Source organism: Heptranchias perlo, chromosome 1 (genome assembly GCF_035084215.1).
Source record: "Heptranchias perlo isolate sHepPer1 chromosome 1, sHepPer1.hap1, whole genome shotgun sequence".
Lineage (NCBI taxonomy): Eukaryota > Metazoa > Chordata > Chondrichthyes > Hexanchiformes > Hexanchidae > Heptranchias > Heptranchias perlo.
In genome coordinates, this window is record NC_090325.1 from 20,741,879 (window position 1) to 20,764,633 (window position 22,755).

At 44.5% G+C, this 22,755-nt stretch overlaps 1 protein-coding gene across 2 annotated transcripts in view; it reads right to left on the reverse strand.

The window, feature by feature from the left end:
* The window catches only part of smox (spermine oxidase), a 36,415-nt gene extending 16,188 nt beyond the window's left edge, over window positions 1-20,227 (reverse strand). Inside the window, exons 1-4 of one of the 2 annotated variants that reach the window (XR_010962414.1) lie at window positions 20,068-20,227; window positions 16,446-16,680; window positions 10,054-10,280; window positions 3,245-3,418 (exon numbers count right to left, since the gene is read on the reverse strand). Coding sequence is in view for 1 of the 2 variants with exons in the window: in XM_067981968.1 (XP_067838069.1) it covers window positions 3,245-3,418; window positions 10,054-10,280; window positions 16,446-16,653 (609 nt within the window). In the remaining variant the exon portion in view is untranslated. The remainder of the gene's footprint in view (window positions 1-3,244; window positions 3,419-10,053; window positions 10,281-16,445; window positions 16,681-20,067) is intronic. The other variant, XM_067981968.1, reaches the window with a different exon arrangement.
* Between the last annotated feature and the right edge of the window lie 2,528 nt (window positions 20,228-22,755).

The window sequence follows — 22,755 nt, forward strand, 5'->3', positions numbered from 1 at the left end:
ATCTTGTCCTGCCACCTTCAAAGATTTGTGTATGTGCATCCCCAGGTGTCTCTGTTCCTGCACCTCCTTTAAAATTGTACCATTTAGTTTATATTGCCTCTCCTCATTCTTCCTACCAAGCTGCATCACTTCACATTTCTCTGCATTAAGTTTCATCTGCCATGCGTCTGCCCTTTTCAGCAGTCTGTTTGTGTCTCCTGAAATCTGTCACTATCCTCCACATTGTTTACTATATTTCCGAGGTTTGTGTCACCTGCAAACTTTGAAATTATACCCACTATACCCAAGTCCAGGTTCTTAATATATATCAAAAAGAGCAGTGGTCCAAATACTGACCCCTGGGGAACACCACTGTGTACTTCCATCTAGTCTGAAAAAGAACTGTTCACCACTACTCAATGCTTTCTGTCCCCTAGCCAATTTTGTATCCACGCTGCCACTGTCCCTTTAATCCATGGGCTTTAATTTTGCTAACAAGTCTATTATATGGTACTTTATCAAATGCCTTTTGAAAGTCCATAAACACATCAACTGCATTACCCTCATCAATCCTCTCCGTTACTTCATCAAAGAACTCAATCGAGTTAGTCAAACACAATTTTCCTTTAACAAATTCATGCTTTTCCAAGTGCCAATTTATTTTGTCCCGGATTACTGTCTCCAAGTTTCCCCACCACCGATGTTCAGCTGACTGGCCTGTAATTGTCGGGTTTATCCCTCTCACCATTTTTGAACAGGGATGTAACATTTGCAATCCTCCAGTCCTCCGGCACCATCCCCTTATCTAAGGAGGATTGGAAGATTGTGGCCCAAGCCTCCATAATTTCCACCCATACTTCCCTCAGTAACCTAGGATGCATTTCACCTGGACCAGGTGACTTTTCTACTTTGAGTACTGCCAATCTTTTAAGTATCTCCTCTTTATCTCTTTATCCAATATCACTCCTACCTCCTCCTTTACTGCTACAGTGGCAGCGTCCTCTTCTCTAGTGAGGACAGATGCGAAGTATTCATTTAGTACCTCAGCCATGCCCTCTGCCTCCACAATATGTTCTCCTTTTTGGTCCCTTGTTGGTCTCACCATTTCTTTGACTATCTTTTTACTATTTATATGTTTATAATAGACTTTTGGGTTCCCTTTTATATTAGCCGCTAATCTATTCTCATGCTCTCTCTCTTTGCCCCACTTATTCCCTTTTTTAGATCTCCTCTGTACTTTCTGTATTCAGCCTGGTTCTCTACTGTATTATGAACCTTACATTCGTCATAAGCCTTTCTCTGTTTCATTGTAATCTCTATATCATTAGTCATCCTGGGAGCTCTAGCTTTTGATGCCCTTCCTTTCCCCTTCGTAAGGATGTGTCTACTCTATACCCGAATCAACCCCTCCTTGAAGGCCTGCAATTACTGTTATGCCAAACAATTTTTGATTCCAAATTGCAAACTTTGAAATTATACCTTCTGTACCCAAGTCCAGGTCATTAATATATATATCAAAAAGAGCAGTGGTCCTAATACTGACCCCTGGGGAACACCACTGTATACTTCCCTCCAGTCTGAAAATCAACCTTTCACCACTACTCTCTGCTTCCTGTCTCTTAGCCAATTTTGGATCCACGCTGCCACTGTCCCTTTAATCCATGGGCTTTAATTTTGCTAACAAGTCTATTATGTGGTAATTTATCAAATGTCTTTTGAAAGTCACAACATCAACAGCACGACCCTTACCAACCCTCTGCATTACTTCATCAAATAACTCAATCAAGTTAAATGTAAGAGATTTAGAAAATAGAGCAGGAGTTTTTTATTAACAAAGAGGGTTGTAAGGCTGTGGACTTCACCAGCAGAGTTAGTCGTTGAAGCAGAGACCATGTCAACATTTAAAAATAGGTTAGATAGGTGTTTGAAGGGGAGGGAGATAAAGAGATGTGGGAACAGGATGGACACATGGGACTACTGCCCGTGTGGAGGACAGAATGGTTGGGCTGAATGGCCTGTATACTAAAGAGGGAAGAGGGGTCTGCCATTAGCTGCACTCTTGTGATATAAAAGCCTCTCTAAATAGGCTGCTAGTATAGACAGGAGACAGCTGGAGACTTTTTCACAGCTCAGGGTTAAAGAATTTGTTTCCAGGTTTAGCTTAAGCCAGATGGTAGAATTTAAGATTATACATTGCTTTGTGAAATACATTCCCCAGGGAATAGGAATGGAGATTATATACATAGTTTGTTCCATAGTTTGAGCTTGCAAGATTACCATAGAATATGGCGAAATGTGTTTCTGTTCCTGATGTTTATTAAAATGTTATCATTGCCTTAAAAATATTTTTTCCATCTTCCACCTTTGTTGCTCTTTGGAAGGTTCTATATATTAAATTGCTATCATTCAGGGAAAAGTCAAATATTTCACAGCTAAAATTCAAAATACCACCAAAGCAATTTTCCTATTAAGAGTCTTTGCCTCCCCATCACCACAGGCCAAAGATCAACTTTCCTTGATGCAAAGAGGATCAGTTGACTTTTCGAGGCTAATCTGCCCTCATCCCTAAATCATATTAGATTCCTTTAATAATGTTCCGTCACAAGCAAGCGGACTAACCTCAGCTGATAGATGTATGTTGAGACTTGGGTTCATACCCAAAATACAAGCAAGGAAGTGATGCTAAACCTTTATCAATCACTGGTTAGACCTCAGCTGGAGTATTGTGTCCAATTTTGGGCACCACATTTTAGAAAGAATGTCAAGGCCTTGGAGAGGGTGCAGAGGAGATTTACTGGAATGGTACCAGGGGTGAGGGAATTCAGTTATGTAGAGAGACTGGAGAAGCTGCGGTTGTTCTTTTTAGAGAAAAGAAGGTTGAGGAGAGATTTAATAGACATGTTCAAAATTATGAGGGGTTTTGATGGGGTAGATACTTTTTCCACTGGCAGGGGAGTTGGTAACCAAAGCACACAGATTTAAGATAATTGGCAAAAAAAGACAGGGGGGAGATGAGGAGAAACTTTTTTTCTCAGCGAGTTGTTAGGATCTGGAATGCACTGCCTGAAAGGGTGGTGGAAGCAGATTCAATAGTAACTTTCAAATGGAATTGGATAAATACTTAAAAAGTAAAACTTTGCCAGGCTGTGGGTAAAGAGCAGGGGAGTGGGACTAATTGGATGGCTCTTTCAAAGAGCCAGCACAGGCACGGTGGGCTGAATGCCTCCTTCTCTGCTGTATGATTCTATTTCGAGACAGCTCGTACCTTCAAGAACTGCTGAAGCATTGCCAGCTTCAGCTTCTTGGTGCTTCCCGAGTCCTCAGGATCAGCTTTGAGGCGTTTACGCACCACGTTCCTTGTGAAAACGCCAACACTGTTTTGGCTTTCTGCACCAACTGGCCTTCCCCTTTGGAAGAATTCCTGAGTCAGGTTGTAGACCTATGGAAAGAAGTTAGGAAACATTAAAAACTTGTGCACAATTTTGCCAACAACCTGGTGGACAAAAGCACCATCTTGTGTAACCCTACAGTACAAAACGTCCTACATAAAAAGGCTGACTGCACAAGATTAACCAACCTCAGCCAGAGCAGCGTTTCTTACAGTTAGGGCATGATTTTCACTTGGAGCTGCAAATCAGAGAGGGGTCGGGAGAAGGAGAGAGATCATTGGCACATCAAAAAATCGGAGGTGGGGGGGAAGTGGGGGGATGTGGATGACATCATCGGAGATCGGGGTGGGGGGAGGGTCAGCCAGCATCGGAGATCGGGGTGGGGTGGGGGGGGGTGGCTCAGCCAGCATTGGAGATCGGGGGGGGGGGGGCGTCAGCCAGCATCGGAGATCTGGTGGTGGGGGGAGGTCCAGCATTGAAGTTGGGGGGGTTTCCAGCATCGTAGGGGAGGGCCAATCACGGGGGTCCTGTCGGCCAGGTGAGCTTGTTGGGCCTGGATGAAGCACTCCTGCTCCTCCGGGCCCACAAGCAGTGCAATAAAGACACTCACCTCATGAATCCGGCCCTTCCCGCCTGCTTTCATCTGACATGAATCGGAAGCGATGGGAATCCCAAACAGGTAATTCATTTAAGTTTTCCAATACACAAAATATTAAGTACCTCAAGTATTTCAATGGGGTACATTGCCCCTTTAAGTACTCCAAAAAGTTATTGTTAACCTCCCACCCACCCCCAACCCAACCGTTCTTGGGAGTTAAAATTACCCCCTTGGTCTCAGTTGTTTTTTTTTGTTCTCGGGACGTGGACAACACTGCAAGGCAGTATTTATAGCCCAGCCCTTGATGCCCATGAGGTCAGCATATAGTGTGAGACAGAAGTCACATGTAGGCCAGAGGGCTACATGTATGGAACGGCAGGTCCTCTTCCCTGAAGGACATTAGTGGACCGGCAACAATCTTGACCATGATGCGATGTATGTTTGAATATTCTTCTCATAATCGCTGGCTATGCTCACACATGCAGGGTGATCCTGACATCCGATCTCCCAAGAGTTGCAAGGGAGTGCATCTCAGGAAATGGCAGGCATGCAGCCCACAATTTTCCATCCAATAAAAAATGCCGAGCGTCCTCAATTTGCCGGGTTGCACTGCCAGCGAGTGGTGCTCCCTGCTGAGAGTGCTGGACTGCAGAATCACCCCTGTGAAGTATGGCCATTTGGGTGAGGTACCCAGGGGAGCAGTCCATTGAACCATATCCCAGCATAAGTCAGCACATCCAGGAACAGTGGGGCGAAAATTTGGAGTGGGGGGTGGAGTTTAAAAAAAAAGGGAGGGGAAAAAAAGTCAGAAAATCTCCTCAAACAATTATTCATTTAGTCCATTGCACACATTCATAGTGTTTTGAGATAAATTATAGAAATGACCATGGCTGAAGAAATCTTCCATCCTCAATGGAGATGAAAGATATAATATAAGATAGTCATTAGTAACTCCAATAAGGAATTCAGGAGAAACTTCTTTACTCAAGAGAGTGGTGAGAACGTGGAACTCGCTACCACATGGAATAGATGAGGCAAATAGCCTCGATGCATTTAAGGAGATGCTAGATAAGTATATGAGGGAGAAAGGAATAGAAGGATATGCTGTTAGAGTGAGATGACGTAAATAAAGTGGGAGGAGACTCACGGGGAGCATAAACACCAGCATAGACCAGTTGGGCCGAATGGCCTGTTTCTGTGCTGTACATTCGCTGTAATTCTATGTAATTAATGTGTTACACTGATGTTTTCCCACTTTGAGGTCCTCAATCCTAACTTCCTGCTTTAGCTGGGAGATTGAACATTGTGATTCATGAACTCAGGTGTTGTTTTTACCTGTATGATTCCATAATTAGCTGACAGCTAAGTCCCGACTACCCCTATTAACTGCAATATCAATTCAGCATCTAAAAGGCGATTAGGGAAGAAAGCAGCCTCCTCTTTTTAAGCATGTCAATTTATATAAACGTATATACAAGTGCACATCGTATTTAAATCTTAGAATCATAGAATGGTAACAGCACAGAAGGAGGCCATTCCCAGCCCATCGAGCCCGTGACGGCTCTTTGTAAGAGCAATCCAGCTAGTCCCATTCCCCCGCTCTTTCCCCGTAGCCCTGCAAATATTTTCCCTTCAAGTACTTATCAAATTCCTTTTTGAAAGCCACAATTGAATCTGCTTCCACCACCCTTTCAGGCAGCACATTCCAGATCATAACCACTTACTGCGTAAAAAAGTTTTTCCTCATGTCGCCTTTGGTTCTTTTGCCAATCACCCTAAATCTGTGTCCTCTGGTTCTCGACCCTTCTGCCAATGGGAATAGTTTCTCTTTATTTACTTTATCTAAACCCTTCATGATTTTGAACACTTCAATCAAATCTCCTCTCAACCTTCTCTGCTCTAAGGAGAACAACCCCAGCTTCTCCAGTCTATCCACGTAACTGAAGTCCCTCATCCCTGGAACCATACTAGTAAATCTTTTCTGCACCCTCTCTAAGGCCTTCACATCCTTCCTAAAGTGCAGTGCCCAGAATTGGACACAATACTCCAGTTGTGGCCGAACCAGTGTTTTATAAAGGTTCAACATAACTTCCTTGCTTTTGTACTCTATGCCTCTATTTATAAAGCCCAGGATCCTGTATGCTTTTTTAACCGCTTTCTCAACCTGTCCTGCCACCTTCAAAGATTTGTACACATGTACCCCCAGGTCTCTCTGTTCCTGCACTCCCTTTAAAATTGTACCATTTAATTTATATTGCTTCTCCTCATTCTTCCTGTCAAAATGTATCACTTCGCACTTCTCTGCATTAAATTTCATCTGCCATGTGTCTGCCCATTCCGCCAGCCTGTCTGACCTCTTGAAGTCTATCACTATCCTCCTCACTGTTTTCCAAGTTTTGTGTCATCTGCAAATTTTGAAATTGTGCCCTGTACACCCAAGTGTAAGTCATTAATATATATCAAGAAAAGCAGTGGTCTTAATACCGACCCCTGGGGAACACCACTGTCCAAAAAATAACTGTTCACCTCTACTCTCTATTTCCTGTCACTTAGTCAATTTCGTATCAATGCTGCCACTGACCCTTTTATTCCATGGGCTTCAATTTTGCTGACAAGTCTATTATGTGGCACTTTATCAAACGCCATTTGAATGTCCATATATACACATCAACCGCATTGCCCTCATCAATTTTCTCTGTTACCTCATCAAAAAACTCTATCAATTTAGTTAAACACGATTTTCCTTTAACAAATCCATGCTGGCTTTCCTTTATTAATTCACAGTTGTCCAAGTGACTATTAATTTTGTCCAAGGTTATCATTTCTAAAAGCTTCCCCGTCACCAAGATTAAACTGACTGGCCTGTAGTTGCCGGGTTTATCCTTACACACTTTTTTGAACAAGGGTGTAACATTTGCAATTCTCCAGTCCTCTGGCACCACCCCCATATCTAAGGAGGATTGGAAGATTATGGCCAGCATCTCTGCAATTTCCACCCTTACTTCCCTCAGCAAACTAAAATGCATCCCATCCAGTCCGGGCGACTTATCTACTTTAAGTACAACTAGCCTTTCTAGTACCTCCTCTTTATCAATTTTTACCCCATCCAGTATCTCAACTACCTCCTCTTTTACTGTGACTTTGGCAGCATCTTCTTCCTTGGTAAAGACAGATGCAAAGTACTCATTTAGTACCTCAGCCATGCCCTCTGCCTCCATGAGTAGATCTCCTTTTTGGTCCCTAAACGGCCCCACCCCTCCTCTTATAACCCATTTACTATTTATATGCCTATAAATGGATTCCCTTTTATATTAGTCGCCAGTCTATTCTCATACTCTCTCTTTGCCCCTCTTATTTCCTTTTTCACTTCTCCTCTGTAGTTTCTATATTCAGCCTGGTTCTCACTTGTATTATCAACCTGACATCTGTCATATGCACCCTTTTTCTGCTTCCTCTTACTCTTTATCTCTTTCATCATCCAGGGAACTCTGGCTTTGGTTGCCCTACCATCCCCCTTTGTGGGAATGTACCTAGACTGTACCCGAACCATCTCCCCTTTAAAGGCCGCCCATTGTTCAATTACAGTTTTGCCTGCCAATCTTTGATTCCAATTTATCCCGGCCAGATCCGTTGTCAACCCACTGAAATTGGCCCTCCTCCAATTAAGTATTTTACTCTAGATTGCTCCGTGTCCGTTTCCATAACGAATCTAGACCTTATGATATTATGATCACTGTTCCCTAAATGTTCCCCCACTGACACTTGCTCTACTTGACCCACCTCATTCTGCAGAACCAGATCCAGCAATGCCTCCTTCCTTGTTGGGCCAGAAATATACTGATCAAAAAAGTTCTCCTGAACACAATTCAGAAATTACTCCTCCTATTTGCCCTTTACACTATTATTGTCCCAATCTATATTCGGATAGTTGAAGTCCACCATTATCACCCAGTGAAGCAGACTTCATTTGCTTTTCCTGTTCATAGACTCTTGGAGGTTCCTCTAATTGAACTGGCAAAATTATTTATGCGACATCAGCAAAGGATTAAAGCCCACCAAAGTTATTCCTCAAAATCAAGGTTTTCATTGAGGAAAATATGGTTAGAAGTTTGGAATCAAATGGGAGGAAGTTACCTAAACACGGTAAATCCTCTTAAATTATCCAACTTTTGCTGGATTTTTCAGAATAGTTCTGAGAATTGTGCAATAGGGGAAAGTACTAGTTAGCCGATACTCTTTGGCATAAAAGGACAAGGGACTTCAGTTATGTGGAGAGACTGGAGGAGCTGGGGTTGTTCTCCTTAGAGCAGAGAAGGTTAAGGGGAGATTTAATAGAGGTGCTCAAAATTATATGGCTATTTGATAGAGTAGATAGGGAAAAACTGATTACAGGAGGGTCGGTAATGAGAGGACACAGATTTAAGGTAATTGGCAAAAAAAAGAGGTGAGATGAGGAGAATTTTTTTAAGCAGTGAGTTGTAATGATCTGGAATGCACTGCCTGAAAGGGTGGTGGAAGCAGATTCAATAGTAACTTTCAAAAGGGAATTGAAAAGAAAAAAATTTGCAGTGCTATAGGAAAAGAGCAGGGGAGTGGGGCTAATTGGATCGCTCTTTCAAAGAGACGGTACAGGCACGATGTGCCGAATGGTCTCTTTCTGTGCTGTATGATTCTGTGATTCGGTGCAAGTCAAGAAGATCCAGTTGAAATGCTGGCTCAACTTTGTCAGGACTGGTAGTCATGTCACCAAAGAAATGATACCAACACAACTGATCAATACAATTTTCTATTGAAGAAATGGGCATTAAAACTTGAAGGCAGTGTGTTGCTGCTGGCTAAGACTTTCATACTGATGCTGGCAATGGTGAGTTGGACAGCCCAACACTGATTGGTAGACAGCACTACCATTGATAACTAGTTTATTTCCATGCACTGTCTTCTGTTGCAGCCACATCCTTAATCAAATTGGTTGTGTTAATATTGCCCATTCAGTTAGAGGAACCTCTAAGAGTCATTGAACAGGAAAGCAAATCCCTACTCAGGTCTGTTGAAACAGATTTCTGTCCATTGGTTTACAGTAGGCATGAATTGCTCCAAGTCTAAGTCAGCATCACGCACCAGAGGATCCTGTTTTTTTTGCAGAGTTGGCATTTTTTCTTTGTAGAAGGCATAACTTTTTTTTTGTTAGGAAATGGTCCATTTGGGAAGCCGCTATTTGAACATTTAGTCCCAGTCAAAAGGTCCGGGTTCCACAGCCTGCTGACGCATGTCGCTCTGAGGTTGTTCAGCCTACGTTGGCAGCTTGTGTTCAGATCACCTATTGAAATGTCAGACAGAAGCAAGGAGATTCATGGATGGAAAATGGAAGAGGGAAGATTTCTGTATGATTACGCCTCTGTGAAGCACCTTGGAATGTTTTTCTATGTTAGCGGTGCTACATAAATGTAAGTTGTTGTTGTTGCCAACTGAACTGTGCTCTCCCTCCAATTGATGAAGGAACACGGAGGTTGTGATGAAGTCTCCTCCAGAATGGCCTCTTCCGACATCTGGAAGAATCCTGGTGCTAAGCAACCCATAAGAGTATTAAAAAGGGACAGCTTCTTTAAAACAGAGCTGGACTAATATCTGGTCAAGATTAGCATTGAGGATTATGAGGATAAATGCAGCCATTGATGAACTGCCGTGGAATACACTGGTCAGGGCTGAACAATGTAGACTGTAACATTACATTAATGTGGAGTTTTTCAATCGTGTTATCTTTGGGGATCAGGGAGAAATTTCAAAGAGCAGCAGCTTCTTCGACGTTTTAATCTGCAGTTATCCATCTCCCTCGGTAGATTAAACACATTGGAGAAATTCCACAACAGTGCAAATTGTACATGGTCTGCTGGAAGAAAGCGGGCTCGATGGGTCAAAGTCACCTGTTTTCATTCCACACATTACACGCTAAAAGGAATTTTTAAAAATAAACTTTAAGTAGTTTTTAATTTTTGATCCTCTGAATGGGAAGCTCCGCTGTTAGAAGTCCTGAAGAAATGTACAGTGTTGCACACTGCATATTTATGAAGTGCAGAGATATGATCTCACCTCGTTGTATACATCGCTGAATTCCTCAACGACATCCTTAGGTATTCTCTGACCACTGCTGGTGCAGTAGTGTGCCACCCCATTCTTGGAGTAGAGACTGATGCGGCCAATGCTTCGCTCCCCATCTGTAGTTTCTTCAAGGAGACCATGGTCTTCTGCTAGCTGATAAATCGGGTTCCCATGAGCACCGTGAATCCAAGTTGCCCCAAGATCAAATGTAGCACAGCCTGAGAGAAAAGAATATATATATATATTTTAAATAATATAAAATGAGGCATTTATACACTGGCTGTTTAACTAAAATAAACCTATCTTTGTTAGGGGACAGAAGAGAATTCCCTGTGCCTTTATGTACAGTTTCAAAAAGATGTTACTCAGAAAAGTTCACCCTCTTGTCCCAGAAGCTCTGATTTAGGAACTGGTAGTCAGGTGATAAATCATTCTGTGAGGTTTCACCAAAAACAATTCTTGTGTGGTTAGCTTTTTCTAATCTTTAAAAAAAATATTTATTTGAAGAAATGATCTTCCCCAAAGGTTGGAACTTTGGAGGGATGAGATCAGTTGGGCCCAAGGCTTTGCTCATCCAAACTTATCTCAAGATCTTGTGAAAAAGTGTTGCTAACCATCACTTTTAAAGTGATCTGTCAATCAACTTGTGTCAGCCTTGGCTCAGTGGTGGCACTCTCGCTTCTGAATCAATAGGTTGAGGGTTTAAGGCCCACCCCAGAGACTTGAGCACTTAATCCAGGCAGACACTTCAGTGCAGTACTGAGGGAGTGCTGCCCTGTAGGTGGTGCCGTCTTTTGGATGAGACGTTAACCGAGGCCCCATCTGCCCTATCAAGTGGATGTAAAAGATCCCACGGCACTATTTTGAAGAAGAGCAGGGGAGTTGTCCCAATGTCCTGGCCAATATTTATCCCTCAATCAACATCACTTAAAAAATATAGATGATCTGGTCATTATCACATTGCTGTTTGTGGGACCTTGCTTTGTGTAAATTGGCTGCCATGTTTCCTACATTACAACAGTGACTACACTTGGAAAAAAAAGTATTTCATTGGCTGTAAAGCACTTTGGGATGGCCTGAGATCGTGAAAGGCGCTATATAAATGCAAGTCATTCAAGTTATTCATTCAATGTTCCTTTCCATTCTGGTTCAGTAAGGAGCAGAAACCAATGCATGATCTCAGGTCATGCCTTACACCATTGGATACACAGCTACACCAAGTCGTAGATGAAAAAAAACTGCATGTGTGACGAAGGCAGATCAGTAACTTGTAATACTGGTTGTGGACAGCGTGCAGGTAAGTTTTTTTTTCTAGTTTCTTCCATTTGGCCTTAAAACTAAAGAAGAACTTTAGTGTAAGCGTAAGTACATAAAATGTAAATAACTCACTGCCACTTTTATAATGGTCATCAATAATCCTATTTACATAGCCCCATGAAAAATACCGGGGCTAAAATTTGTGCCCCGGGTCTCCACCATTTCCAGGAGTTTCCTCTGTCCGCCCTTTAAGGTGAATTGAGCGAGGGGTCAGAGCTAGGGCCTGGCATTCCCTACCCTGGGCATTCCCACTCCTTTGGCTCAGCTGGAGCCTGACATTTCAGTGAAAGACAGTAAAGCCAATATGGTGAGACAAATGTTAAGTGAGGGAAGTGGCCAGGACACCCAATCAACACTTCAGCCAACTGTGGGGAACAAAATGTCAAGGTCAGGGATACGAGGATACCATGACCAGGGTCAAGGGTTTGGGCAACTTCCCCACACCACCCCCACTTCCTAAGGATAGGAGTTTATAGCAGTCATGGGTAGGCAGGTGTCGGAGCTGTCCCATGTAAATGAGGTGCTCGTCCACTGGTTCCGCAAACCCCATGGGGGGGGCGGGGGAGGCAGCGCCAGGATCACAACCTGAGGAATTTTGGGGCCACCTTGTGTTTTCCCAGTTTACTAGAGTGAAGTAGAGCAAGTGGGTTCCCATTCAGGGCGAGCACACCACAGCAGTGGGTGCAACAGGACTGTTGACGTCACTATTTACACAGTGATTCCTTTTTTCCCCCTCCTCAACAATTTCCTCACATCATCTTCTGAGGGCACTGACTTCTTGTTGGGTTTGGTTGCCACATGGGTCCCCTCTGACATTTTGCTCAAGTGGCCATTATTGACTCACAAACAGTGCTACTTACCATTGGGGGAATCACAGTCAAGCCCAATCCTGCACTTCCAACATGGGTTGCTGGGAGTCCATCAGGAGCAGGCATCTGCCCAATTTTAACCCTAAACCAGGGGCAATGAGGCACACCAGCCTGGTTGAGACCACAGTCAAACCTATGACACTCCTGGTTTGTACAGTCTGCTAATGACTGAATTAACTTGCTGAGCCATTTTTACAAGAGGACTGGAGCAAATAAAAAAGACTGATTGGTCTGTTAAGAGATCTCAAAGTTACCAATCTGACCACCTCCAATGATGTGTAGTGGACAGTCTCAGAGAAAGACATATTCTATTCTAGTCACCCCAGCACATTTGCTATGATTATTCAAACACTAAGGTTTTCCTTTAAAAGGCAATTTTAAAAGGACATGACATCATTAACACTACATAAAATCCACAAATCTTTATGAAGTGCTTGAGGTAACTCTCCCAAAATTATTCCTTTTGTCTGATCTAAACATGCTAGCCTGCTTCAGATGGTAGCACTCTTGTCATTGAATCAGAAGGTTGCAGGTTCAAGTCCCACTCTGGAACTTAGGGACACGTTCTGGGGTGACAGTTCACAACAATGCTGCATAATCAGAGGTGCTGCCATTCTACTGGTTCAGGTGGAGGTTAAAGTTCCCATGACACTATTCAAAGAAGAATAGATAGCCTCACCAACATTTCTTCCTTCAAAAACAGGTTAACTGCTTACTCATCTCATTTGACACCTTGCTGTGCGCAAAAATGGGTCCAACTGAGTGAACTATGATGAGAGATTCTGTAAACTTGGGCTATATTCCATGGAGATAATAAGGTTGAGGAGGTCTGATCAAGGTGTTTAAAAAAATGAAGGGGGTAGATAGGGAATGAATCTTCCCTCGAGTAGGGGAGTCCAGAACAGGGTCATAATCTTAGAATTTGAGCTAAACCTATTAAACTATCCAGGATAAAGGATGTGCGAATGTGGAATACACGGCCCCAGATGTAGAATCAACAGAGATGTTACATAGAATTTACAGTACAGAAACAGGCCATTTGGCCCAATTGGTCTATGCCGGTGTTTATGCTCCACATGAGTCTCCTCCCTCCCTACTTCATCTAACCTTATCAGCATATCCTTCTATTCCTTTCTCTCTCATGTATTTATCTAGATTCCCCTTAAATACATTCATGCTTTTCACCTCAACTACTCCCTGCGGTAGCAAGTTCCACATTCTAACCACTCTCTGGATAAAGAAGTTTCTCCTGAATTCCATATTGGAATTATTACTGACTATCTTATATTTATGAACCCTATGTTTAGAAGGGAGACAGCTATTTACTTGGGATATTTACTGGCGATAAAAAGGGTAATTCCATGTCATGTGCTCCCAGTGGGAAGCTGTGCTCACAGGGAGTGCGGATCAGAGGATTAAAGTTGCAGTGTTGTAGCCCTATCTCCAACCAGCACTACTTGCCAGTGCAAGTCCCACTGGGAATGTGGGATTCTAGAATTGCCCCATGGCGAAAAACAGGGAATTGGGATTAAGTTAGAACTGCTACAGCTAACAAAATAACGGAGCTGGCTCGATAGGGCGAATAGGCTACTCCTGTTACTAGGTTACTAAAATGGCTGTCCCCACAACAACAGTGACTGTACTGTAGTAAAGCACTTTTTTTAATACAGTCTCGGGATAGAGGCATCGCTGGCAAAGCTGGCATATATTACCCATCCCAAGTTGCCCTTGAGAAGGTGGTGGTGAGCCGCCTCCTTGATCCGCTGCAATCCGTGTGATGAAGGTGCTCCCAAGGTGCTGTTAGGTACGGAGTTCCAGGATTTTGACCCAGCGACTTTGGAAGGATATTTGTAGGGTGCTATATAAGTGAAAGTTCTTTCTTCAAATGGCAACCAAAAGAGAAAGAGGATTCTCAGCTACTTAATGCAACACTTAAAGCAAAATATTCAAGGCAATAACTTATTGTAAAATATATATATGCACGCCTCCCCAAGAAGGGAAAAAAATTAAATTCGATTTTACTGCTTTTACCCAGTACCACAACTACAGCCCCACTTCTATAAGCCAAAACGTATTTACCAACACTGCGCCTATTAACAGCCATGCTCACCAACTGCAAGTTCCACAGGCATCCAAAGGGGCAGATCAGCAGACCTCGACTACCGAATAATGGGCTCCTGCACGGCTCAGTCTTGACACCGTCACTTTGTAATATTTACATGTGATATCCCACTAACCCAATCAAGGAATTTTGTACCTTGCGAGAGCCATCCTAGCGAGGACTCTTGCCCAAGCCGAATGCATGCTTACAGAAGACTTGAAAATACTCAAGGACAATGGCGGCTTCGTCTGACTCCTCAGAAAACACTTGTCTCCGCATTTCACTGCAAAGAAGTGCCGGAGTGCTCCCTTCCGTGGTACTGAAGTCAGGCACTGGGACTTCCCAAATTACCTAGGAGTGGTTCTGGATCATAATCTCATATATCGCCGACATCTAACAAAAACTGCAGCCAAGATAAAGGTTAGGATCAACTGAATTCACAAATTTGCAGGGGCCAGCTGGGGAGCAGATGCTCACACCCTGTGGACAGTCACCGTGGACATTGTTTTCACAGTAGCTGAATGTTGCACACCAGCATGGGAAGGAAGCACAGGTACAAATCTTGTGGACGTAGAACTGAACAACGCTATGAGAATCATCACAGGAGCTCAAAACCAATGCCGACAGTCTGGTTCTCTGTCCTCACAAAAGATACCATGGCACTATTTCAAAAAGTAGGAGATTTCTCCCCGGTGTCCTGGCCAATATTTATTTCCCAAACAACATCACTAAAAAAGATTATCTGGTCATTATCACGTTGCCATTTGTGGGAGCTTGCTGTGTGCAAATTGGCTGCTGCGTTTCCCATGTTACAACAGTGACTACACTTCAACAAAAAAAGAACTTCATTGGTTGTAAAGTGATTTGGGACATCCCAAGGTCATGAAAGGCGCTATATAAATGCAAGTCTTTCTTTCTTTCACATGTACGCTGAAGACACTCAGCTCTAACTCACCACCACCTCTCTCGACCCCTTCACGGCCTCTGATTTGTCACACTGCATGTGAAAATTGGGGATGCGAAAGAGGCCTGAATTGGAGGAGCGCAGAGATCTGAGTGTTCGTAGGGCTTGAGGGGGTCACAGAAATAGGGAAGGGCGAAGTCATGGAGGGATTTGAACAATAAGGATGAGAATGTTAAAATCGAGGCATTCCTGGACCAGGAGCCAATGTAGGTCAGTATTGCATGAGTAGAAATGTCCTCCAACTAAATACTGGGAAGCCTGAAGCCGTTGTCCTTTGGTCCCCGTCACAAACTCCGTTCCCTAGCCACTGACTCGATCCCTCTCCCTTGCCACTGTCTAAGACTGAACCAGACCGTTCGCAACCTTGGCGTCCTATCTGACCCCGCTCCATCACCAGGACCGCCGACTTCCACATCTGTAACATCGCCCATATCCCCTCCTGCCTCAATTCATCTGCTGCTGAAACCCCCATCCATGCCTTTGTTATCTTTAGACTCAACTATTCCAATGCTCCCCTGGCTGGACTCCCTCCTTGCACTCTCCGTAAACTTGAGCTCATACAAAACTCTGCTGCCCGTATCCTAACTCACAACAAGTCCTGTTCACCCATTATCCCCTGTGCTCGCTGACCTACATTGCCTCCTGGTCCGGGAACATCTCGATTTTAAAATTCTCATCCTTGTGTTCAAATCCCTCCATGGCCTCACCCTTCCCCATCTCTGTGACCCCCTCAAGCCCTACAACACTGCGCTCCTCCAATTCAGGCCTCTTGCGCATCCACGATTTTCATCACTCCTCCATTGGTAGCTGTGCCTCCAGCTGCCTAGACCCTAAGCTCTTGAATTCCCTCCCTAAACCTCTCCACCTCTCTCTCCTCCTTTAAGACGCTCCTTAAAACCTATCTCCACCTGTCCTAATACCTCCTTATGTGGCTCAGTGTCAAATTTTGTTTGATAACGCTCCTATGAAGCGCCTTGGGACGTTTTACTACATTAAAGGCGCTATATAAATGAACGCTGTTGTTGTGAACTGCTGCTCACTAAGCTCCTTCTCTGGACGAATAGTTTCTATTCGCTCCGTATCAGCAGATGTTGCTTTTCAAGCTGCCATACAAAAGGAGAAGAAGACTTACCGAGTTTAATGCTTTGCACTCTGCCTCCAATTCGCTCAGATGCTTCTAGAATGGTAACGTCTGTGAATCCATTCACTAGGAGTTGTTTTGTAGCAGATAGGCCAGCGAGCCCAGCACCGATAACAACTATTCGAGGTTGTCGCTTTCTCTGTGAGCCACTACTGAGAGGATCATCTGCACTGTCTGAAGATATTTCACAACTTTGCATACCGCCCAAGCTCTTCTTCTAAGGAAACTAGGAAGGAGAACGATACACAGATCGGTCAGGATCAATCACACTACAATAACAGATATCCATAGACCGTGCTCAGCTACAACAGGTGCAACAGAAGCTCACACAGCAGAACCGGTGGCATCACTGGTTAGACACTGTGATGGTAGGACTTTGGCATGGGTTAATTAGATAGCTCTTTTATAGAGCCGGCACAGGCACGATGGGCCAAATGGCCTTCTTCTGTGCTGTAACATACTATGATACTGTGACTCCCAGTGAAGTCCATGTGCGCCCTTACAGTATTGCCCCCAATATGGGGTGACTCCCATTGGAGGCCAGTGATGCACTCAATGGAGCAGCACCTACAGGAAGCACTGCAGCAACTCGCCAAGGCTTCTTCAGCAGCACCTCCCAAACCCGCAACCTCTACCACCTAGAAGGACAAGGCAGCAGGCACATGGGAACACCATCGCCTCCAAGTTCCTCTCAAGTCACACACCATCCTGACTTGAACATGCATCACCGTTCCTTCGTTGTCACTGGTTCATAATCCTGGAACTCCCTACCTATCAGCACTGTGGGAGTACCTCACCACACGGACTGCAGCGGTTCAAGAAGAAGGCCCACCACCACCTTCTCAAGGGCAATTAGGGATGGGTAATAAATGCCGGCCTCGCCAGCGACACCCACATCCCGAGAATGAATATACAAAAAAAAGCAGAAAATCGAAGTCTAGTATGTACGTACAGAACAGTAATAACACTTACTGGGCCAGGATGGGCAAACGGGTATCTTAGCAAATGTTACAGTAGCCTGGAAATTAATGTGTGCAATAAGAGTGTGCAAAAGCATGACATTACTTTGCTATTTTAAAACAGACACTAATCTATCTATTTTAAATGTCTCCATTAAAATAGTAAAATAATATCATGCAATCATGTAAAGCATTTATGCACTAATATCTAGTCTAGTGAGTCTTAAAATCATCATTCCCATTGCAAACTATTGTAAGATTGCAACGTTACCAATTGCTCATTAAGTATAACTATAAAATGGTATCATAAACCATAGAACAAGTCTTCAGGTGTTCAGTTTTCATGAGGTTGAGATGATTTACTGCGGTTAGCCCCAGTGGAATACAGTCAGGTAGGAAGAATTTGATGTGTCCAGTTGTGACATGCCACAAATAGTTGGTGTTGTAAGATCATGTTACTATTTTCAGAAAAAACAATGCACAAGTTGACATTTATAGTGCCGTGTATATAGAAAATTACAGAGTCTACAGCACAGATACAGGTCATTGGGCAAAACTGGTCTATGTCGGAGTTTATCTCCACACCAGCATCTTCCTACCCCTCTTCATCTAACCCCATCAGCATATCCTTCTATTGCTTTATCCCCCGTGTGCTTATCTAGCTTCTCCTTAAATGCATCCGTGCGATTCGCCTCGAAATGTAGGATACCGATTTCACAAGAGGGCGAGGAGTCTTAGGAAGTCCCCGGTGACCAGGCCATGAAAGGTCCCAGCACTGAAGCACTCAATGGTTGGAAACGTCTTGGGGAGTGTGCAGGAATTGCGTTTTTTTGACCACAGTCACACGTCCCAGGTCAGAAGATGTTGCAAACGTGTAATCACGTGACCCGAGGCAGCAAGTCGAACGGGTTCCTGTCAATGACAGAGCTGTCAAGTCCCGGTCCTTCGCTCAGACTCGCTCACTTTGGTTTTAAAACGCAACCTTGTTTTTGATGTCGCTCCTCTTAAAAAAAAAACAATTCAGTGTGTGGCCCTGAAATTGCATTGTGGGATATAAAAGCTCAACACATTCGTCTGAATATTCTTCCATTTTAATGGGGAGCGTTAATCAAATTTAAAAGTAAATGGAATAAGGTTTCCGCTACAACCGCGAAGAAAGGAATTTCAGGTCGGACTCATTGAGCTCGTGGACGTCAATATCTCGAGGTGTCATTTCAGTTTGTTTCTATCTCCATTTTTTAAAATCATAAATCTCACTTATGACATTTCCCTCACGGTGACAGTTGTGCAGATATGAAATAATGAGCCAGGGCACTGTTGAAATTAACCAGTTTCATGCACATCTGGAGACGCAGGGCTGTGGAAGTGTCCTTTGTATGTGGAGAATGGTCACAGGGTGACAAAGTGATGCGGTGCAAATGTCATCTCCGGGCTTTGAAAAAGTTGCTCCAACAAAAGCCACCTCTCGACATTTAAACAGTGCAATGAAACTGACGTGAAGAGTTAGCCAGTCTGCACAACAGCCTATCTCAATATACAGATCGAACAGGTAACGGGGTAACAGATTCCCCCTAACAGAAGCCGCGCGATCGAATCATTCGCCACATTAATGGTTTACCACAAACAATTTCAGTTGAAAACTAGTAATGAAATGGACAGTCTAAAGTTAGATGAAGAGGGGTGGGAGGAAGTTCGTGCAGAGCATAAACACCGGCATGTTGGGCCGAATGGCCTGTTTCTGTGCTGTCAATTCTGTGTAAAGGGACCTCGAAGACATTCCGAACGTCAGCTTAGATACTGAAATTTGAGTCTCCCTTTTTAAAACAAAACTTTTTTTTTCCAAGACAGGTGCACAAACCACAACTCCGAAAATGAACGGTCCTTTTACAACCGTTCCGTTGCCTTGAGAAAAAAAATCTCACGGTTAAACGATCCGAAAGGGAAGGATGAAATAGACTTAAAATAGTGCAGCCGATGTGTGCCAACAAAAAAGGGGAATCTTGTTTGCACGTAACAGTTCTGTTCCCAAACAGGATATCAAAGAGACCCAGTGGAAGATAGTTTTTTTTTAAAGTGCTGGTAAATAAGAGCAATTGAAACTGATCCAAAAGGTATGCAGAGGATATCAGTGAACCTAATCGTCAATTTTTGTTTATTATTATTTTTTTTAATTCCCTGATATTCTCCCTTAAAATCCATGTAATGTAGCCCCCAGTGTGAACAGCTGAGACAGTCTCTGGCAATGTAGCAGTCTGTTGCCACGTACCAAAGGTGGACAAAGCATTACTCTGTATCTGTGTGGAACAAAAGCACTTGGTTCCTCTGGAGACAACACAGTCCCTTACAAACGGCAGAAGAAGCACTTCGTAATATTAAAACACTACTTCAGAAAGAGATTATGGCGAGCAGACTGACATATATATATATACATATAGACACATCATCAAAAGATCATTTTCGTATGTCTATCCACCCCTCGGCATGCAATTAATGAATCATCAGCCTTGTATTGACAATGATTTTTTTTCCACCACCCCCCCCCCCAAGGACAAAAGGAAAAAAAAAATTATACATTGCCGATCCTCCATTAAGCAGAGAAATTGTCAAGAGGACGGATTTTTTTTTTTGGGGGGGAAAAAAAAAGGGTTTCTAACCTCGCCCCCGATCGTCCTTCCGCAACACTGAATCGCCAGCTGAGCCCCCCTGTGTGTGCGGCCGTGCGTCTCCGCTTGCCCAGCGCTCCCTCTCCGCTCCCTCTCCTCTCCGCTCCTCTCTCTCTCTCTCTCTCGCTCCCCCTCCGTCTGTTTTTTTTGCTGCGATCCGGAGGAACCCAGAAGTAACCAGTCAGCCAGCGAATCCCCTGCCGAGCCTCTGCGCAGGCGCAGCTCGCCGCCAATGTGTCAATTTCACCCAGAAATTGATCGAGAGAGAGAGAAAAAAACACACACACACCGGGCGGGTGCGCACCATGTGCCCGCCAGCCAAACCCTGACCGCGGCTCCTTGAGGGAACCGGCTCCTTTTTTATTTTGTTTTTGGTTGCTATATCTGGGGCGGGCGGGCGGGGTGGGGGGAAGGGGAGGTGACGTGACACCGAGTTGCCCCACTGTCTCCGAACGGAACCAAAAAAAAATCCCATTAAGGGAAGTGCCTCGGGGCACCACAATTACAAATAACAATAATTAGCACTTTTGTCACTGAGTTGAACTGGTTCCAGTCTCTGCAACCAAACTTTCAGGTTGTCGAGAGTGTATGTTTATTCTCTCATTAGTAAGGGCTGCCCCATTATCAGACACCTAGCATTGGATTTGATTTTATGTATATTTTTAAATGTGCCCTTGTATTTGGTGTTGATGGTAAAGTTGTTAATATTGCGGTTTGCCATATCTAAATTTTGTGTGGAAATGTTTTGACACCTCACTCCAGCAGAGCAAATGCCAATCCCAATGATATTTCCCCCATCAAAACAGTGGGGAGCAGGTGCTGACGCAAAGGTGTGGCTGCCAGCTGGATTCATTTGAAGCATATTCAGAGGTGTCAACCTCTTTTTCCAGTACATTGATGACTGTATCGGAGCCGTTTCCTGCTCTCGCCCCAAACTGGAAAATTTCACCAACTTTGCTTCCAATTTCCACCCTTCCCTCGCCTTCACATGGTCCATCTCTGACTCTTCCCTTCCCTTCCTCGACTTCTCTATCTCCATTTCTGGGGATAGGCTGTCAACCAATATCTATTATAAGCCCACTGACTCCCACAGCTACCTTGATTACACTTCCTCCCACCCCACTTCCTGTAAGGACTCTATTCCCTTCTCCAGTTTCTCCGTCTCCATCGCATCTGTTCTGACGATGCCGCTTTCCACACCATTGCTTCCAATATGTCTTCCTTTTTCCTCAGCAGAGGTATCCCCTCCACAGTAGTTGACAGGGCCCTTGACCGTGTCCATCCTATTTCCCACACTTCTGCCCTCACCCCTTCCCTTCCCTCCCAGAATCACGATAGGGTCCCTCTTGTCCTCACCTTCCACCCCACCAACTTCCACATTCAACGTATCATCCTCTGCCATTTCCGCCATCTCCAGTGTGATCCCACCACCAAACACATCTTCCCCTCCCCTCCCCTTTTTTTTATTCGTTCATGGGATGTGGGCGTCGCTGGCGAGGCCGGCATTTATTGCCCATCCCTAATTGCCCTTTCAGCATTCCAAAGGGACCGCTCCCTCCGCGACAGCCTAGCCCACTCTTCCATCACTCCCAACACCCCCTCTCCTCTCCATGGCACCATCCCGTGCGAGCACAGGAGATGCAACACCTGCCCCTTCACCTCCGCCCTTCCCATCATCCAGGGCCCCAAACACTCCTTCCAGGTGAAACAGTGGTTTACTTGTACTTCTTTCAATTTAGTTCTACTGTGTCCGCTGCACACAATGCGGTCTCCCCAATGTAGAGGAGACCGAACGCAGACTGGGTGATCGCTTTGCTGAACACCTCCACTCTGTCCGCAAGTGTGACCCTGAGCTGCCGGTCACTTGCCATTTCAATTCTCCATCCCACTCCCACTCTGACCTCTCTGTCCTCGGCCTCTTACACTGTTCCAGTGAAGCTCAATGTAAACTTGAGGAACAGCACCTCATCTTTCGTTTAGGCACTTTACAATCTTCCGGACTCAACACTGATTTTAATAACTTTAATAACTGGAGCTGCGGATGGATTCATTATGGAGCATTCGCGATGCTGAAAACGTCGTGGACAGCACGTTTAGTGAGATGGTCACACCGCAGGTAAAGGTTGTACAGGCAGGAAGTAAGTGGGTGACCTCCAGGCAGAGTAAGAGGAGCAGGCAGGCAGTGCAGGGGTCCTCTGTGGCCGTCCCCCTCTCAAACAAATATACCGCTTTGGATATTGTTGAGGGGGATGACTTATCAGGGGAAGGCAGCAGCAGCCAACTTCCTGGCACCAGGGGTAGCTCTGCTGCACAGGCTGGGAGGAAAAAGAGTGGAAGAGCTATAGTGGTAGGGGATTCTATCGTAAGGGGAACAGACAGGCGTTTCTGTGGCCGTAAACGTGACTCCAGGATGGTTTGTTGCCTCCCTGGTGCCAGGGTCATGGATGTCACTGAGCGGCTTCAGGGCATTCTCAAGGGGGAGGATGAGCAGGCAGAGGTCGTGGTCCACATTGGGACCAACGACATAGGTAGGAAGGGAGATGAGGTCCTGCATCAAGAATTTAGGGAGCTAGGTAGCAGATTAAAGAGCAGGACCTCAAAGGTTGTAATCTCTGGATTACTCCCAGTGCCACGGGCTAGTGAGTATAGAAATAGGAGGATAGAACAGATGAATGCGTG